At 40.9% G+C, this 17,549-nt stretch overlaps 1 protein-coding gene across 4 annotated transcripts in view; it reads right to left on the bottom strand.

Annotated features, from left to right (window-relative positions):
* The window catches only part of LOC141166133 (uncharacterized), a 111,662-nt gene that overhangs the window by 22,346 nt on the left and 71,767 nt on the right, over positions 1-17,549 (bottom strand). For all 4 annotated transcript variants that reach the window (XM_073652502.1, XM_073652501.1, XM_073652500.1 and 1 more), the window contains exons 11-16: positions 7,260-7,443; positions 6,996-7,095; positions 6,253-6,371; positions 5,648-5,685; positions 3,332-3,444; positions 1,003-1,151 (exon numbers count right to left, since the gene is read on the bottom strand). In XM_073652502.1, the coding sequence (XP_073508603.1) occupies positions 1,003-1,151; positions 3,332-3,444; positions 5,648-5,685; positions 6,253-6,371; positions 6,996-7,095; positions 7,260-7,443 (703 nt within the window). The remainder of the gene's footprint in view (positions 1-1,002; positions 1,152-3,331; positions 3,445-5,647; positions 5,686-6,252; positions 6,372-6,995; positions 7,096-7,259; positions 7,444-17,549) is intronic.

The raw sequence follows: 17,549 nt of genomic DNA, 5'->3' as shown, positions 1-17,549 counted from the left end.
TTATCAACTACCTACCTGTAAGATCTTAGCCCCATAGGAAAAAAAAAATAAGGTTAAGAAGGGGTTATCCAGGTAGTGGACACCCCCCATTAAAGATATTCGCTATACAGTTGGTAAATACACTAACAGACTAGCAGAGGGATTTGTGCTGCTGTTGTATCAGTCTTGTATAAGTTCAGGATGCTTAGTTTCCATACCTGAGACGTGGATACAATTGTATGCTGCCTAGCAGATAAGGGAGAATCAGTCTGCAGGATTCTGGTCCATCGGCTAGGTCAGTAATCTGTGACAGCTGAACTGAAGTCCAGCAAATCTACTTAACTCTACAGCAGTGTTCCCCAACTCCAGTCCTCAAGAGCTACCAATAGATTGTGTTTTCATAATTCCATCACCTGTGCAATATTAAAGAAATCTTGAAAACATGATCTATTGGTGGCTCTTGATGACTGGAGTTGGGGGAACACTGTTCTACAGCATCCTCAGCTTCTCCTGATTAGTTAATAAGAGCAGGGAATGCAGGGAGGTAAGGAGACTTGCAAGCCTCTAGAGGCCACAGATTACTGGCCTGGCTGATTCTTCAGATTCCTGCAGGTCTGAAACGCGTTTGCGGTTATGTATGAATTCGGGTTAGGTTGATGACTTGGGGTGATGTTTTTATTTTTTTTTTTAATAAATCTGTAATTTTTATATCCTCAAGCTGGAATACCATTTTTTCAATCCTCCTGTGGACCCCTGTGAAGGAGTGGGCCACCACCCTCTTATATAAGCAGTAATTGGCACAATACACTTGAAGCACTATGTACAGACAAATGCAGCATCTTATTCATTTAACAATCTACTCAGTTCATTGTTATATAAAATTTGTGATTGAGGATAATATCACATTTGCATGTGGCTGAAAAATGGGGCCCTGGAGTTGGTTACTGGTGAGCCATTGGCCTTTCAGGTCGACACGGTCACCCTATATTTGTTCTTGGTCAGAATTTACCCTGAACTACTTACCTGAGAAACAGTTGCACCTTTAAGAATAGGGCTAATATGTTCAGTAGCCAGATCTGCACAAGCAGACATTAACAGTGTAGAACCAATCAGTATGACAACGGCCCGCCATCTGGACCAGTGGACCACTGGACTGTGTTGATGTCCAGGCACTGAAGATAAAGCGGGTACAAGTAAACCAGACTACAGTTAGACTTTTAATGCCCCCATATACATTTGGCTAAATTTCAGCTGAACCCGAAAATATAGATGGGTTCAGCTGACTGTCGATTAAGTTGGCAGAGATGTTGATTGCACATGTTCAATATCGGACTGTCGAGCGCATTTTTCTCCCAGAACACTGGCAACGTGTCCAGTCAGCGGCTTTCTCATACAGAACACAGGTGTGCACAGCCGAACGAGCACACACATCTCTCCATGTATGGGAGAGATGGCTGAGATCGCTGTTGGCCGATGCATAGTTTGGCCAACAGCCATCTAAAATGTATGGCCAGCTTTACACTATGAATACGTAAACAGATAATTATCACAGCCATTTATGGCCATGTTCTCAATTCTCAAACATTGAATATATTAACTTTGAACTGCATTACTACTATATAGCATACAGTTATAAAAATGAAGGTACTTAGTGCATAAATTGGCCAATTCATGAGAGCCCAACAGTGACAAGGCATCCCCTTCTTTGATGGGACCCTAACCTAATATCATATGTCCCCCGGGCCAATAGCCCACATTCTCAAAGGGCAGACAGGATCCAGAACCAACTAAAATCAGCCTTAAGCTGATACCACCATTTTTATGAAGTTAATATCAGAATACTCACTAAATCCCTACATAAATACATTGAGAAGGTAGGAAAAAAAAAATAAATTATATATATATATATATATATATATATATATATATATATATATATATATATATATATATATATATATATATATATATATATATATATATATATATATATATATATATATATATATATCTATATATATATATATATCTATATATATCTATATATATCTATATATCAAACACATTTATAGGGATTTTCTGTTATTGAACCAAACGGGATCGGCAAATATGAAAATCTATTCCAAATGGAGCTAAATTTGTGCTCCAAAATTAAAAAATATTGCTCCTTCCCTTCTGAGACCGGCAGTTTGTCCAAACAGAACTGTTTGACTACATGTGGGGTATCACCTTGCTCAGAAGAAAGTGGGTAATAAGTTGTGGGGTCCACTTTCTCGTTTTAACTCTTATGAAAGTGAAAGATTTAGGGATGAACAAAATTTTAGAAGAAAAATTATAATTTTTCATTCCACATTGCATTAATTCCTGTGTAGTACCTGAAGGGTTAAATTTCCTGAAAGCAGTTTTGAAAAATTTGAAGGGTGTGGTTTTTAAAATGGTATCACTTTTGGGGAGTTTCCAATATATAAGCCTCTTAAAGATCATTTAAATCTTAATAGGTCCCTTAAGAAACTAGTTCTGTAAATTTTGTGAGAAAAAAAAATGCAGCTAAAAATTTATACCCTTCTAACAGCCTGACAAAATAAAATTACATTTGAAATGTAAAGTACACATATAGGAAATGATATTTGTACAGCATGATTAACTGGTTTAGGAATATAAAAATTCAAAGTTTGAAAATTGCTAATTTTTTTTTAAAAAAAATGTTCACCAAGAACCTGATATTTTATTTTTCACAAATAATTTAAAAACATAGGAACCTAAATTTACCATTAACATACAGTACAGTGTGTCACGAAAAAAAACAAAAAAAAAAACAATGAAATATGATGAAGCGTTCCAGAGAGTTATTACCACATAAGAGTCACACCAGGTTTAAAAAAAAAAAAAAAATTGGGCTTGTACATGAAAGTCAAAATTGGCTGTCACTACGGGGTTAAAAGTGCTCGTTCACCATACTACAGTATTTCAGTGTAAATGCAGCTTTACATATTTTCTGGGTTATTAGATTCTCAGTAGTACATGCGATTCACTGCCAATTTGCTTTTGTTTTAAACGTTAAAGCTGGCATATTCAAATTTTAAAAGATCTAATCTCTAGTTGCAGCTCTTTGCTACTGCTGGTCAAAGAAGTCACAACTGGTGACCAGCAAGTAATTGCACATGCTATGCCATCACTTATTAAGATGGGAAAACCGATTTAAAAAGTATTAAAACTATAACTTTACTAGTTATACACTTTCAAATTGATTTACTCCTAGGGGGTCATCATAGGAGAATGATCTAGCACAAGGTTAACTGCAATGTCAAATACAAAATGTTTGGTGGTATAAACTTATTTTGTGTGATCTTACCATGACAGTCACTGATGTGAATATCATAAATATGGGAATGTGTCTTCAGGGTGAAAATGAGTCCTATGACATAGGCTGCAGGCAGAAGAATGGACACCGTGTATACCAAGGGCCTGAGGAAGAGAATAATAATAATTAATTATTATTATTATTATTATCTTTTTATTTATATAGCGCCAACATATTCCGCAGCGCTTTACAATTCAGACAATTCACATACATTATCATTGCTGTCCCCATTGGGGCTCACAATCTACATTCCCTATCAGTATGTCTTTGGAGTGTGGGAGGAAACCGGAGAACCCGGAGGAAACCCACACAAACACGGGGAGAACATACAAACTCCTTGCAGATGTTGTCCTTGGTGGGATTTGAACCCAGGACCCCAGCGCTGCAAGGCTGCAGTGCTAACCACTGAGCCACCGTGCTGCCCATAGAATGATCATATAGGTTTACAAAGTAAATTATTGGTAAGACTTAACATTACATTCAATCATTCTAAAAATCCAGTCTTGGCCAAAAGTTCTGAGACTCATACATTTTTTTTTTTACGAAAGGTTTGCTGCCTTAAAGCTTAGTCCTTTTAGTCAGATGTTTCTATGGTTACTGAAGTACAATTATAAACATTTCATAAGTTTTTATACTTTTAATTGACAAAGGTTCATGCAAATGTTCAATATTTACACTATCGACTTTGATACTTCTGCAATGTGCCCAGCATGCTGGATATCAGCTTCTGGGCCAAATCCTGACTGATGGCAACCAATTCTTGCCTATTCAGTGTTTGGAGTTTTTCACAATTGATGTGTTTTTGCTTACGACCCGCTTTGAGGACTGACCACAGATTCTCAATGGGATTGAGATCTTGGGAGTTTCCCAACCATGGATCCAAAAATTCAATGTTTTGTTGACTTAATTATCAGTTTTACCTTGTGACATGGTGTTTCTTTATGCTGGAAAAAGCATTGTTCACCACCAAACTGCTGATGGATCGTTGAGAGACGTTTCTTATGGAGCATGTTTATATACCTCATTCTTTATTCCTAGCAGTGTTCTTTTGCAAAATTGTGAGCGAGCCCACTACCTTGGTATAAAAGCAACCCCATAGGAATGGTCTCGAGATGTTTTGCTATTAGCATGACAAAGGAATCATGGTAGCACTCACCTTTTCTTCTCTGGGAAACCAGATGTCCCAAACAGTATGAAGAGGGATTCATCAGAGAAAACTTAACTTCATCCCAGTCCTCTGCAGTCTAATCCCTAGACAACTTCTGCAGGAAGTATGTCTATGGAGGTTTTTCTTGGAGAGAAGTCGAATTTTTCTGTCCTTCATGATATCAGGCCAGCCTACAAGAGCCTTTGACTCTGTGCGTGCAGATGCACCGACACTTGCCTGCTGCCATTCCTGAGCAAGCTCTGCACTCATGCTGAACTGATCCCTCTTACAGAATACTCTTTAGGAGCTGGGCCTGGCATTTGCTGGACTTTAAGCACCCTTAAGCAGTCACAGCAATTGAACCTTTTGATGCTCTGATAATTACTTGATTTGGGGGCATTGTCCTTGGCTATAAAGCATAGACGACTGCACATGTTTTCTTGGTGATCACTATGGTTAACAAAAGAGAACAGTGATTTTCTAGCACCAGGGCCCATTTTGCTCTTGTAATTCAAATCAGCATGAATGTTGTCAGCTGCATTGTCCTTGTTAATACTTTATCCAAAGATGAGAAAAATCACTGAAATGATGAAAGCAGGTCATTTTGTAGCAAGGCTGTAATTCATTGGAAATTAGTTTTCGTGATTAATTTTCATGGCACGGATTTTTATTTTGCAATTCATCTGATAACTCTCCACAACAAAACTATATTTAATGCAAATTGCCACTAGAAAACTGAAGCTGAAAATTGTGAAAACTAAACTTTGTGCCAGTCTCAAAACTTGTGGCCACGACGATATAATTACACTTTCGCAGCTCAACGTTATCTGTTATACAGCACATTCTTATTCATAGTTGCTTTACTCCAAAATAGTTTTGCACTTTTATGACTTGAGTGCATATAGCCCCAAATTCTCTGCAGAAGTTAGCAGAATTGTAAATGCAACAGTGGAATGGATGACCATTGATCACAATAAAACATCGGATATAACAATGTTGTACAAATGTGCATAGTTACTTTGATAGCTTAGTCATCTCTGAACACCATTTCTTTCAGTTGCTGCAATTTGCTAACTGTAAATTATAGAACGCCAAGGAAAAAATGGATCAGATGCTACCTTTTTTGTAAGAAATTGAAATTACATTGCGTACATACTTACTTAATATCACTGTAGAAGGCGGTGCCATTTTGCCCAATCTTAAAAGAAGTGAAAAGATATTTTGAATGATTATTTTAGATCATATGCATTATTTTAAAAAGGAAATAAATCCTAGCTAATGCATTTAAACATGACAGCTTTATGCTATGACAGTTGTTAATGATGCTTAATAGAAAAATTGCAGAAAGTAATATTTATACACACACAATAATATACAATTACAGATTGCCAAAGGCAAATAGAACCCCAACTAAAGACTGTTAAAATATAACTACTAAAAAAGAACAAAAAAGAGCTGATCAAATGACGACTATTATAATATAATTGAGAAAGATTATAATATCTGATTGTCCTAGAACACAAACTGATCTATGCAAAATTTTAAATATATTGTTCCTTTTTTTAGTAGTTGTTTAAAAGTGATATTTTAAAGTTCGGGTTATATTTGCCTTTGCCAATCTGTAATACACACACGATCCTGTGGGATTAACTTTTTAAGAAAACGGCGGAAGGTTTTAATGATTGTCATGCCACAATGTAATTTATTTTCCAGTTTAGTTTTAAGTTGTTCATACAAATGTCAATTTAGATACACTACCACTTACCAACTCAGTGTGACAATTCTGGCAGATGTAATTATCTGTTCCATTTTGTCCAAAATTAATACACTCTGCACAAATCATTTTCCCATATACTTTGGAGAATAGGGTGGGTGCAAACACACCTGAAATATGAAAATGTACAGCTGATCATGTATACAAAATAACAAACCTGCTGATTTCTATAGGGTGTAAAATTTAAGTACATGAATTATATTATAAACACAAAGTCATAAGATGTCATATGTTAAATCTCCCTTGTTTTTGCACTATGTACCCTACTACCCCTGTACATGGCACTGATGCCTTATTAGCGCCGGGGTCCTGGGTTCAAATCCTATAAATGACATCTGTAAGTTTGAGTTTGTATGGGTTGCTGCCAGATTCTCCTCCCACACTCCAAAGACATACTGATAGGGAATTTAGGTTGTGAGCTCCAATGGAAAAACAGTGCTGATGTCTGATATAGCGACATTAATTCTGTAGAACTTTAAAGTACAAAAAATAAAAATTAAATACTTTTGCAAGCATTAACCAATTGTGTTTACGCCTTTCTAAGTGGTTACCACAATATATGGGGACAGGCAGGCTGCATGTCTATTTGCATTCTGTGTGCACTGGATGTGTTGGGTCACTATCATACTTTTATTTACCTTAATGGTATATTTAGTTCCTTTAAATACTGTAAGTTAGGACTTCTCCTAAACCACAACAAACAGCCTACTTCTAGAAATTCACAGGAATCTCACCTCCAACAGAAATGAAGAGCAGAGCTGAGCCCACACCAGCCGAACGACTATTAAATCTTTGTTCCTGATGCTTAATTCCTCCAATCACCATGCACAAACCCTGTAAGTAAACACATCATAAGTATTCTGGAAGTTCTTTATTGAATGGCAAGAAATCTATTTGGGATAAAATCAAACTGTTTAAAAGCTTAAATTAGTGAAGCAAAAAAAAAAAAAAAAACACTTTTTACATGACATCAAGGGTTCTTATTGCAAATGACTCACAGGAACTAAGAGGACACACCCCAACAATGTGCCAGTCAGCGCAGACTTCACCACTTCTTCATAGCACTTGTCATTCTCCTTCGCCCCCTTTATCAGTGCAGTGATGTAGAAGGTTAGTTCAATAATGGAGCCAAATGTAGCATTCACCACTGCTCCCAATGCAAAATTACTCTGAGCAGAGATACTACAGTGTTCCACAAGATGGCAGAAGGAAATATAAAACGTGTTAATATACAATGCACAATATTTTAGTTGTAATAACTCTAAACAATACAAAAAAAAAAACACAACCTCAAGTAAACCATGGAGTTTCTAGCACAAATATTATAAAAGATGATCAATAAAGTAGGTCATGAGTTCATTACAAATAACTGGAGTCCGCTATTGGAGCCTAGGAATAACTGGAAAGACATTGTTTCCTTTTTGCCAACAATGTGCCCTTTATAAATACTACAAATTAAACTATAATTGTTATTTTTAAAGTTATCTAAAAAGGTTCCTGGCTATTAATGATGCTTACCATTTTAATTTTCTTATGAGGCAGCCACTTTTGAGATCTATCCCATAAAGGCACAACAATGAGTTGGCAGCAATATACTGTCTAATGGGAGCCAGAGATAGTCTGAAATTGTACTACATGCGTGCTGTGCTGCTGCTCTTACCCAATTCCATACTTAAAGACAATAAGAGCAAGCAGGAATGAGTGTTATTTGTACATGTGTAACTAATTACAGCAAGAATACAATGAGAATAAGCCACTAAACCAAAGACAATAGAGATAATTTATATATGTGGGTATTTTTCAAGTGAAGAGAGGAGAAAAAAAACAAAACTAATTTTGTCAACTCTTGACCTTGATGTAATGGAACTCTGAATATATTTAAAGGGAATCTGTCACCAGGGTTTTGTCACCTAATCTGAAAGCAATCCAAAAGCAAGGAGAGAATAATAGCCAATTAAAACCTAATTTTTATTAATGTAGATGATAAAAAGAGCTGAACTCATACTGACATGGACAAACGAATGCATAAATATCACAAATAGTAAAATGGAATATGGCACTTTAAACGTCACGCCCCCGAAGAAGCTGGGCAAAACGCGCATCAGGGCAGAGGGACGCAACTCCTGAGACCTTTTTCAATTCACACTGATAGGTGATTGCCTTCTTTATCACCTGTTCATTTGATTATATGGAATCAAACATTCCCATCAAGGACATTTACTTTAAAATTATAACCTGGGTGTTATAGAAATAAGGAACCAACCAGCAGTGGTATGCTTGACTAACAATCAGTCGCAAGCAAGTGCACAAAACATTCTACTATATTCTATATACATGACCATACATACTATATGTACCCACATTCCATTATATGTATTCCACCACATCAAATGTTGAGTTAGTAGCGATGTAAATGAACCATCTGTCTTACCATGCTCCATTCAAAATGAAATCAGCAATATCATGAATTGTTGAAAGACATTATAATGAACTGGACCATTTGAGATTAATTGGTCACACTGCACTTTTCTTGCACCAAGTAACCTTACTGAATGCTGTTGCCGGGAGAAATTATCATCCATGTTTGTTATTAATACCCAATTACACTCCTACTTATATATACCCTGGCCAAGCATACTATAAGACTTTATAAAGGTCAGACTGTTTACATTGAAATTATTGAATTATGCTTTACCTTTCTGTTTGCAAACTATTAGAGTTCATGTCCCTCATATCATTCAGCACTCTATTTTTATATGATAAATACCAATAAAATTTAGTGTTTTATAAATAATCGTAATATCACTTCTTTATTGCGAAGGTAAAATTTTGCACTAGGCGGTTCTTTGCTAATTCTACTTATCCATGAAGCGTTACCCATGCATGTAGGGTCTTTCATGCAAATAGGACTTGTTTGATATAAATATCAATATATAAAAGTGGTTAATGTTACCAGTGCAGGATAAGAAAGGTTCAATCTCACCCTGTTGATAAGATGAAGATGTACCCCCCAGATGGAGCAAGACCATTGGGCAAGGGAAAGGAATGTTCTTTTCAATATCCCCTGTTGTGCCTCGTGCAATGGCTCCTGCCCTAACAATAGCAGTACCCAAGTGTGGAAAGATACCTTCTAGAAAAACAAAAAACACCCCTATAACTCACCTGACTTGTTTTATCCTCAACAGCGAGGAATCATCGGGGGAGTGTATTTGTAAAGAAAGCAAATGCAGCTCCTAGATATCAGGATGCAGCAGTGAGAGTCCCTGGTAAAGGCGTTCAGAGTGCTGCGCCACCTATATCAATGTGAGGTATAAGGGCGGAGAGGTCGCCAACTAGGGAATATAAATTGGTGAACTTTAATAGCATCTGACTTAATGTGATGTAATGATCAGAAATTTCTGGTAGATCATATGTTCTCCGTGGTGTAAGACTAAAGAATTCCCATGGAGATGCAGCGCTGTGACGCGCTAGGTATCAAACGATTCCATTAGCCGAAAGATTTCAGGATAAGTCCATAGGGGCGCAGCATGGTGACACGCTAGTCGCCACGTTAATCCACTGGCCACGATTCTACAGGGTGGGCCATTTATGTGAATACACAAATTAAATTGCAATGGTTGGTGATATCAACTTCCTGTTTGTGGTACATTAGTATATGGGAGGGGGAAAACTTTTCCAGATGAGTGGTGACCATGGCAGCCATTTTTTGAAGTCGGCCATTTTGGATCCAACTTTATTTTTTTCAATGGGAAGAGGGTTATGTGACACAAACTTAGAGAATTTCATAAGAAAAACAATGGTGTGCTTGGTTTTAACGTAACTTTCTTTCATGAGTTATTTACAAGTTTATGACCACTTATAAAATGTGTTCAAAGTGCTGCCCATTGTGTTGGATTGTCAATGCAACCCTCTTCTCCCACTCTTGACACACTGATAGCAACACCGCAGAAGAAATGCTAGCAAAGGCTTCCAGTATCTGTTGTTTTAGATGCTGCACATCTCGTATCTTGATGGTATGGTGTGGTATATGGGGTACAAAGATAGTGGGTCCATTCTTCATCAATGGAAACCTCAATGCCACTGGATATCTGAAATTGCTACATAATGATGTGTTGCCCCTCTTTATGCACTGAAGATGGCACATTCCCTGAGTTTTTCCAACAAGATGGTGCCCCACCACATTATGGGTGTCAGGTCCGAGCATTCCTACATAAACAGTTTCCTGGAAAGTTGAATTGTCATTGTGGGCCAGTTGAATGGCCACCAAGATCTCCCGATCAGACCCCCTTAGACTTATCTTTGGGGTCATCTGAAGGCAACTGTCTAGGCTGTGAAGATACGAGATGTGCAACATCTGAAACAACGGATACTGGAAGCCTGTGCTAGCATTTCTTCTGCGGTGTTGCCATCAGTGTGTCAAGAGTGGGAGAAGAGGGTTGCATTGACAAGCCAACTGTAGCATCGGAGTCTCTGCCCCTGTCAGGTAGAGACGCCGTCCCTCTCACCTCCCCGCGCGGTGTCCTCCTGCGCTCCTCTTCCTGCTGCTGCCGGCGCGCGCAGCTTCCCGGGCACTGTGCTTAAGGGCACGCGCTCCCTCTCTCAAAGGGACCGCGCGCGCCATCCTAAGGAGTCCCCGGCCAATAGCCGGAGGACCTCCCATATATAAGGCACCTCCTCCAAAATGGAGGTGCCCGAGCAAAAGTTGTTGCACAGTATACTTACCTCTGCTTCAGCCCTCAGGTCCAGTTGCCAGCCTGACTACTGTTCCAGTCCGCCAGCCTGACTACTGTTCCAGTCCGACAGTCTGTCTTCCGTTCACCCGCCAGTCTATGGGCAAGTCCGCCCGCTTACCAGGAAGCACTTGCCAGTTACCTGCCTGCTACCTGCCGTGCCTGCTAGCCCGCTCACCTGGGAACACTCGCCTTTTACCTGCTAGCCTACCTGGAGGCTCTGCAGTCACTTGCCGTGACCACCTGTCTGCTAACCGAGAGACTTCAGCCTGCTTGGCCGTCACTTGCCGTGAGCACCTGATAGCCTACCTGGAGGCTCCTGCCTGCTCTGCCGTCACGTGCCGTGACCACCCGTCTGCTAAACTAGAGACTCCTGCCTACTCTGCCGTCACGTGCCGTGACCACCCGTCAACTAACCCAGAGACTTCTGCCTGCTTGTTGTGCCCATCCGTTATACCGGTCAGTCCCAGTCATCTGACCCATGGGAGACACCTGCTCTCTTACAAGGTCGTCCCCAGAGTAGCACCTGGTCCCTCTGCTCGGTCCCTCCCTGGTCACGGAGTCGTTAGCCGACGTACGACCAGGGTCGGGCTGAGTTGATACTTAGTCACCCCCTCTGGGTCCCTCCTTGCACCGCGGCACAGAGGTTCCACCACCCGGATCCGTAACACCAACACAATGGGCACCACTTTGAACACATTTTATAAGCTGTCATAAACTTGTAAATAACTAATGAAAGAATAAAGTTACGTTAAAACCAAGCACACCATTGCTTTTCTTATGAAATTATCAATAAGTTTGATGTGTCACATGACCCTCTTCCCATTGAAAAAAATAAAGTTGGATCCAAAATGGCCGACTTCAAAATGGCTGCCATGGTCACCACCCATCTGGAAACGTTTTCCCCCCTCCCATATACCAATGTGCCACAAACAGGAAGTTGATATCACCAACCATTCCCATTTAATTTAGGTGTATCCATACAAATCGCCCACCCTGTACAAACAGCCAGCGGGAGTGCTGTGTTGTGATGCATTAGTTACCATGCAGTCAGAGCTACTTTTGCGCTCAGGCACATCCAGATACTGGTGCATTGGTGGTCACGTACAAAGAAACTCACAATAGGGGCGTAATCAAGTATGACAGCAAAGTACAAGGATGCAACCAAGTACATGCGCTGTCAAGGCAACGTGTGTAATTATTAACCCTAGAACGCATACCTGGGGCCTCGCAGGCCCGCCCTGTTAATTGTTTTCTATTTTCTGCAAGATTACTTTAGTTAGAATTTTGAAACTCTAGGTATTCCTCAGGTATATAGTGGTTTGCCATTTTTGTTGGAGTTATTCCATGTTATTTGCACACGTGCCTAAAAGGCCCCAGGTATGTGAAAAAGTAGATTTTTATGGTCATGCGTTCTAGGGTTAAGAGTCCCAGCAAAATGAGTATTACTGGTCAGGAACAACAAGTGGCTGCACAGAGTTCATGGTAGCAATTAGGGTACGTGCCCACGATCCGGAGTCGCTGAGGCCCCGACGCTGCAGAACAGATGCGGGGCTTCTGCCCTCATTATGCAAATGAGCGGTCGCAATTTTTTTATTTTTTTTTCCACATGCGGACTTTCCTCATTGATGTTAGTCTATGGGGAAAGTCCACATGCGGACCCACAAGAGAAACGGACACGCTGCGGGTCTGAAAGATGTGCCGCATGTCAGTTTCTGCAGGTGCACAGAGATGCGAGACCGTCACTGATGAGAGTGAGACTGTCATACAATAATGAGACCCAGAGATGGAAATTAAAATAGAATGAGTTATGGGTTTATCTCCCACACAAAGTGGGGGAAAAAGTGGGAACATGAAGGAAGGCGGAGTTCTGTAGAGGTATGGGAAAAGGTTAGTATGAAGTAGGAGGGAAAGGCCAATACAAATAAAATAAAATCCTGAAATTTAGCTGCCAAGTCCATGGGAAGAGGAAAAGTGAAGGTGAAAGATTAAATTAGTTTCTCTATGTAACAGCAATTTATCAAACTCACTGCCTCTTAGGCAATGTCCACACGTTGAGTGTGAGTTTAACTCCGTATAAAACCAGGAGTGAAAGTCAGAGGAAAAGTATAATAGAAACACCTCACCACTTCTATATTTTTTAATTACTCCTGGTTTTGGCTTACAAATACGGGGATAAAAAAACCCAAAAAAACAAAACAAAAAAAAAAAAAAAACACATTCAACGTGTGCACATGGCCTTAGGTGGTTTTTCCTAATCAATACCCCTGAATTTAATAGATGAGATATCCCCACCCTGCTCTATATTAATATAGGTCTTGCAATGGATATGTTAAGGATATCCTTAATCATTTGGGCATGCCCTCCCCCACCCTCCTCAAACTCATGAAATTAGCATTTTTTCTATAAGGTATAGGCAGGGCCGTCGAGCACCCCGCCACGCTATGGGACCCGTGAGCGGAGGAGAGGAGTGTCAGCGCCCGCTCCTCCCAGCTTGCTCAGGGCCCCAGCAGCCGGCACAATACTTACCTCTCCCCGTGTCTCCGTAGCAGCTCCAGTCTCTTCCGCGGCTGCTGCACGGTGACGTCTCAGGTCAGAGGGCGCGGTGACGTCTTTCCATTGCGCTCTCTCCTGAGCCGTAACATCGCACAGCGGGAAGACGCCGGCAAAGCTGGAGTCCAGAGCAGCGGCAGCAGGTGAGGAGAAGTGAGGTGAGTATTTGATTTTTTTCTTAATGTATGGAGGCGTGGGGCATTAAAAGGGAGGGGGTGACATCCTGCATGAGGCATTGTGTGTGTGTGTGTGTGTGTGTGTGTGTGTGTGTGTGTGTGTGTGTGTGTGTGTGTGTGTGTGTGTGTGTGTGTGTGTGTGTGTGTGTGTTGGGGGGGGGGGGGGACAGCCTGCGTGGGGGCTGGTATCCTGCGTGGAGTGTTATATGGGGGCCAGTATCCTGCGTGGAGTGATTCGCCGGTTTCTGAGCTGTTGTGGAATTTACAATAGATTAACAAAAAAGTGTGAAATAACTGAAAATATGTCTTATATTCTAGGTTCTTCAAAGTAGCCACCTTTTGCTTTGATGACTGCTTTGCACACTCTTGGCATTCTTTTGAGGAGCTTCAAGAGGTAGTCACCGGAAATGGTCTTCCAACAATCTAGAAGGAGTTCCCAGAGATGCTTAGCACTTGTTGGCCCTTTTGCCTTCACTCTGCGGTCCAGCTCACCCCAAACCATCTCAATTGGGTTCAGGTCTGGTGACTGTGGAGGCCAGGTCATCTGGCGTAGCACCCCATCACTCTCCCTCTTGGTCAAATAGCCCTTACACAGCCTGGAGGTGTGTTTGGGGTCATTGTCCTGTTGAAAAATAAATGATGGTCCAACTAAACGCAAACCGGATGGAATAGCATGCCGCTGCAAGATGCTGTGGTAGCCATGCTGGTTCAGTATGCCTTCAATTTTGAATAAATCCCCAACAGTGTCACCAGCAAAGCACCCCCACACCATCACACCTCCTCCTCCATGCTTCTCGGTGGGAACCAGGCATGTTGAGTCCATCCGTTCACCTTTTCTGCGTCGCACAAAGACACGGTGGTGGGAACCAAAGATCTCAAATTTGGACTCATCAGACCAAAGCACAGATTTCCACTGGACTGATGTCTATTCCTTGTGTTCTTTAGCCCAAACAAGTCTCTTCTGCTTGTTGCCTGTCCTTAGCAGTGGTTTCCTAGCAGCTATTTTACCATGAAGGCCTGCTGCACAAAGTCTCCTCCTAACAGTTGTTGAAGAGATGTGTCTGTTGCTAGAACTCTGTGTGGCATTGACCTGGTCTCTAATCTAAGCTGCTGTTAACCTACGATTTCTGAGGCTGGTGACTCGGATAAACTTATCCTCAGAAGCAGAGGTGACTCTTGGTCTTCCTTTCCTGGGGCCATCCTCATGTGAGCCAGTTTCTTTGTAGCGCTTTATGGTTTTTGCAACTGCACTTGGGGACACTTTCAAAGTTTTCCCAATTTTTCGCACTGACTTAAAGAAATGATGGCCACTCGTTTTGCTTTACTTAACTGCTTTTTTTCTTGCCATAATACAAATTCTAACAGTCTATTCAGTAGGACTATCAGCTGTGTATCCACCACACAACTGATGGTCCCAACCCCATTTATAAGGCAACAAATCCCACTTATTAAACCCGACAGGGCACACCTGTGAAGTGAAAACCATTTCTGGTGACTACCTCTTGAAACGCATCAAGAGAATGCCAAGAGTGTGCAAAGCAGTCATCAAAGCAAAAGGTGGCTACTTTGAAGAACCTAGAACATAAGACATATTTTCAGTTGTTTCACACTTTTTTGTTAAGTATATAATTCCACATGTGTTAATTCATAGTTTTGATGCCTTCAGTGTGAATGTACAATTTTCACAGTCATGAAAATACAGAAAAATACATATACAATTATATATATATATATACATACATACATACATACATACATACATACACATACATACATACATACACATACATACATACATACACATACATACATACATACACATACATACATACACATACATACATACATACATACATACATACATACATACATACATACATACATACATACATACATACATACATACAAAAACACACACACATTTTTTTCTGCCGTATCTGTGCATCATGAATTGTGGTATGTGTTAAAGGGGCCCACTGATACTCTTTCGCCCAGGACCCACAAAAACCTGGAGCCGGCCCTGGGTATAGGTACACATTTGGATACTGCCTTTGTTTGGGCAAGACAGGAGATATTAGAAAGAATATCCTTTCCCCTGTTCCATCTGGTGGGTACAATTTCATCGCAGCAATTGGGTGAGATTGAACCCCTCTTGTCCTGCACTGGTAACACTGCCAACTTAGATATATTTACGCTTAAAACTCCCATTCTCCATTTTACCATCTATAATATACTTACCTTTTAATGTCGTCACATCCTGTTCCGTCCAGATCCCACAATTCCAAGTGGTGGAAGTTTGTCGACCGCCAAGTGATGGGAGTCCTCTTGCGCGGTACCACCAGGGGAACACCGTCGCGAACACGCCGCCGCGATCAGTCTAATGATTCACTGACTGCTGCCATCTTTGTACAGGAGGAGCACATGCGCAGTTTTAATGTGACTGCCGCCATCTGCCTGCACAAAGATGGCGGCGGTCTGATTTACTGGCGTGGGAAGATAGCTCAAACAAGAGAACACATGAGGGAAGAAGACAGCGCAGGGGTGGAGAGAGAGAGCAGACAAGGGGGAGAGCACATGGGGTACACCGGTTAAAGAAGAGAGCACAAACGGGAGAAGTCAGCACATGGGGGAAAGAGAGAGTGGATAGATGGGTGAGCACATGGGGAGGGGAGGGGGAGATTCTCAAGGCTGCAAAGCCTGCCCCCATTGTGACATTACCGGCCTCCCGATGCAATAGCATCAGGCCTCCATCTAGTTTGTAATATTTATATATTAGCTTGTTTATGTCAGTATGAGCTTGGCCCTTTTAATCATCTACACTAATAAAAGTTAGGTTTTAATAACCTAATAAGCAATGTTCACACACTGCATTTTGCAGTATTTTTATGCAAATTTTCAGAGGCGTTTACAGTACCAGCAAAGTCTATGAGATTCCAGAAATCTCATGCACACACCTTGGTTTTTGTTTGATCAGTATTTTGTGTTTTGCATGTTTTTTTGCAGAGTAGAGCACGTCACTTCTTTCAGCGTAATTGAAAGTAATGGGTAGTGAAACATGCTAAAAAGCCGTCTAGTGTGAACATAGCTAGCAGGTTTTGCTGTGTTTTTAGTGAAAAAAAGCAAGTACAATAGTATGTGAAACTCATTTATTTTTTACCATCTGGTCTTGGTCACCTGAGATGGCAGCTTGGATTAGAACAGTGTAATTAACTTAGTGATGTGTAACTAGTAAACATTGGCTGAGCTAGGTGTCAGATTTAACAATACCTGTGGTCCAGGGAGGTGTGAAATTGAACAATGCTCTGAGCAACTGAATGGCAGATCATAGTGTGAAAATAAATAGTGTCCTACAAATGCACTGCCAGTGTCTTGGGTGAACTATTCCTGAACAATTCATCTCCCACACTGTTACATTTGAAATTCTGGTTAATATGGTTTCACATATGTATTGCATTGGTGACCTGTGTTCATGCTTCTGTGGTGGAAGCAGAGCGGAAGTTTGGGATCCTGAAAAATGCAGCAAAAAAACACGTTTTTTGATGCAGCTTCTTTCCTGCCAAGAGATCAGGTTTTGCAGCAGAAAAATCACTGAAAAATGCAATGAGTGAACTGAGCCTTATTCTCTCCTTGCTTTTGAATGTATATTGAGAAATATTTGTGACCACCATTACCAGGGAGTGTCTGTAGCCTGCTTGGTGCCAGTGGTGTACCGCCAACGGCGGCAGGCCATGAGGCTGCTATGGGGCCCATGAGCCAAAGGGTGAGGGGGGGGGGGGGGGGGGTGTTCGATGACAGATCTCATTCACTTTGCTGCTAGTGTAACTCGCTG

This window comes from Phyllobates terribilis, unplaced genomic scaffold, assembly GCF_046119375.1.
Source record: "Phyllobates terribilis strain yellow unplaced genomic scaffold, ASM4611937v1 Scaffold_11__3_contigs__length_659146591, whole genome shotgun sequence".
Taxonomy (NCBI): Eukaryota; Metazoa; Chordata; class Amphibia; order Anura; family Dendrobatidae; genus Phyllobates; species Phyllobates terribilis.
The sequence above is the reverse complement of the archived record's forward strand: the minus strand, read 5'-3'. Positions and strand labels throughout refer to the sequence as shown.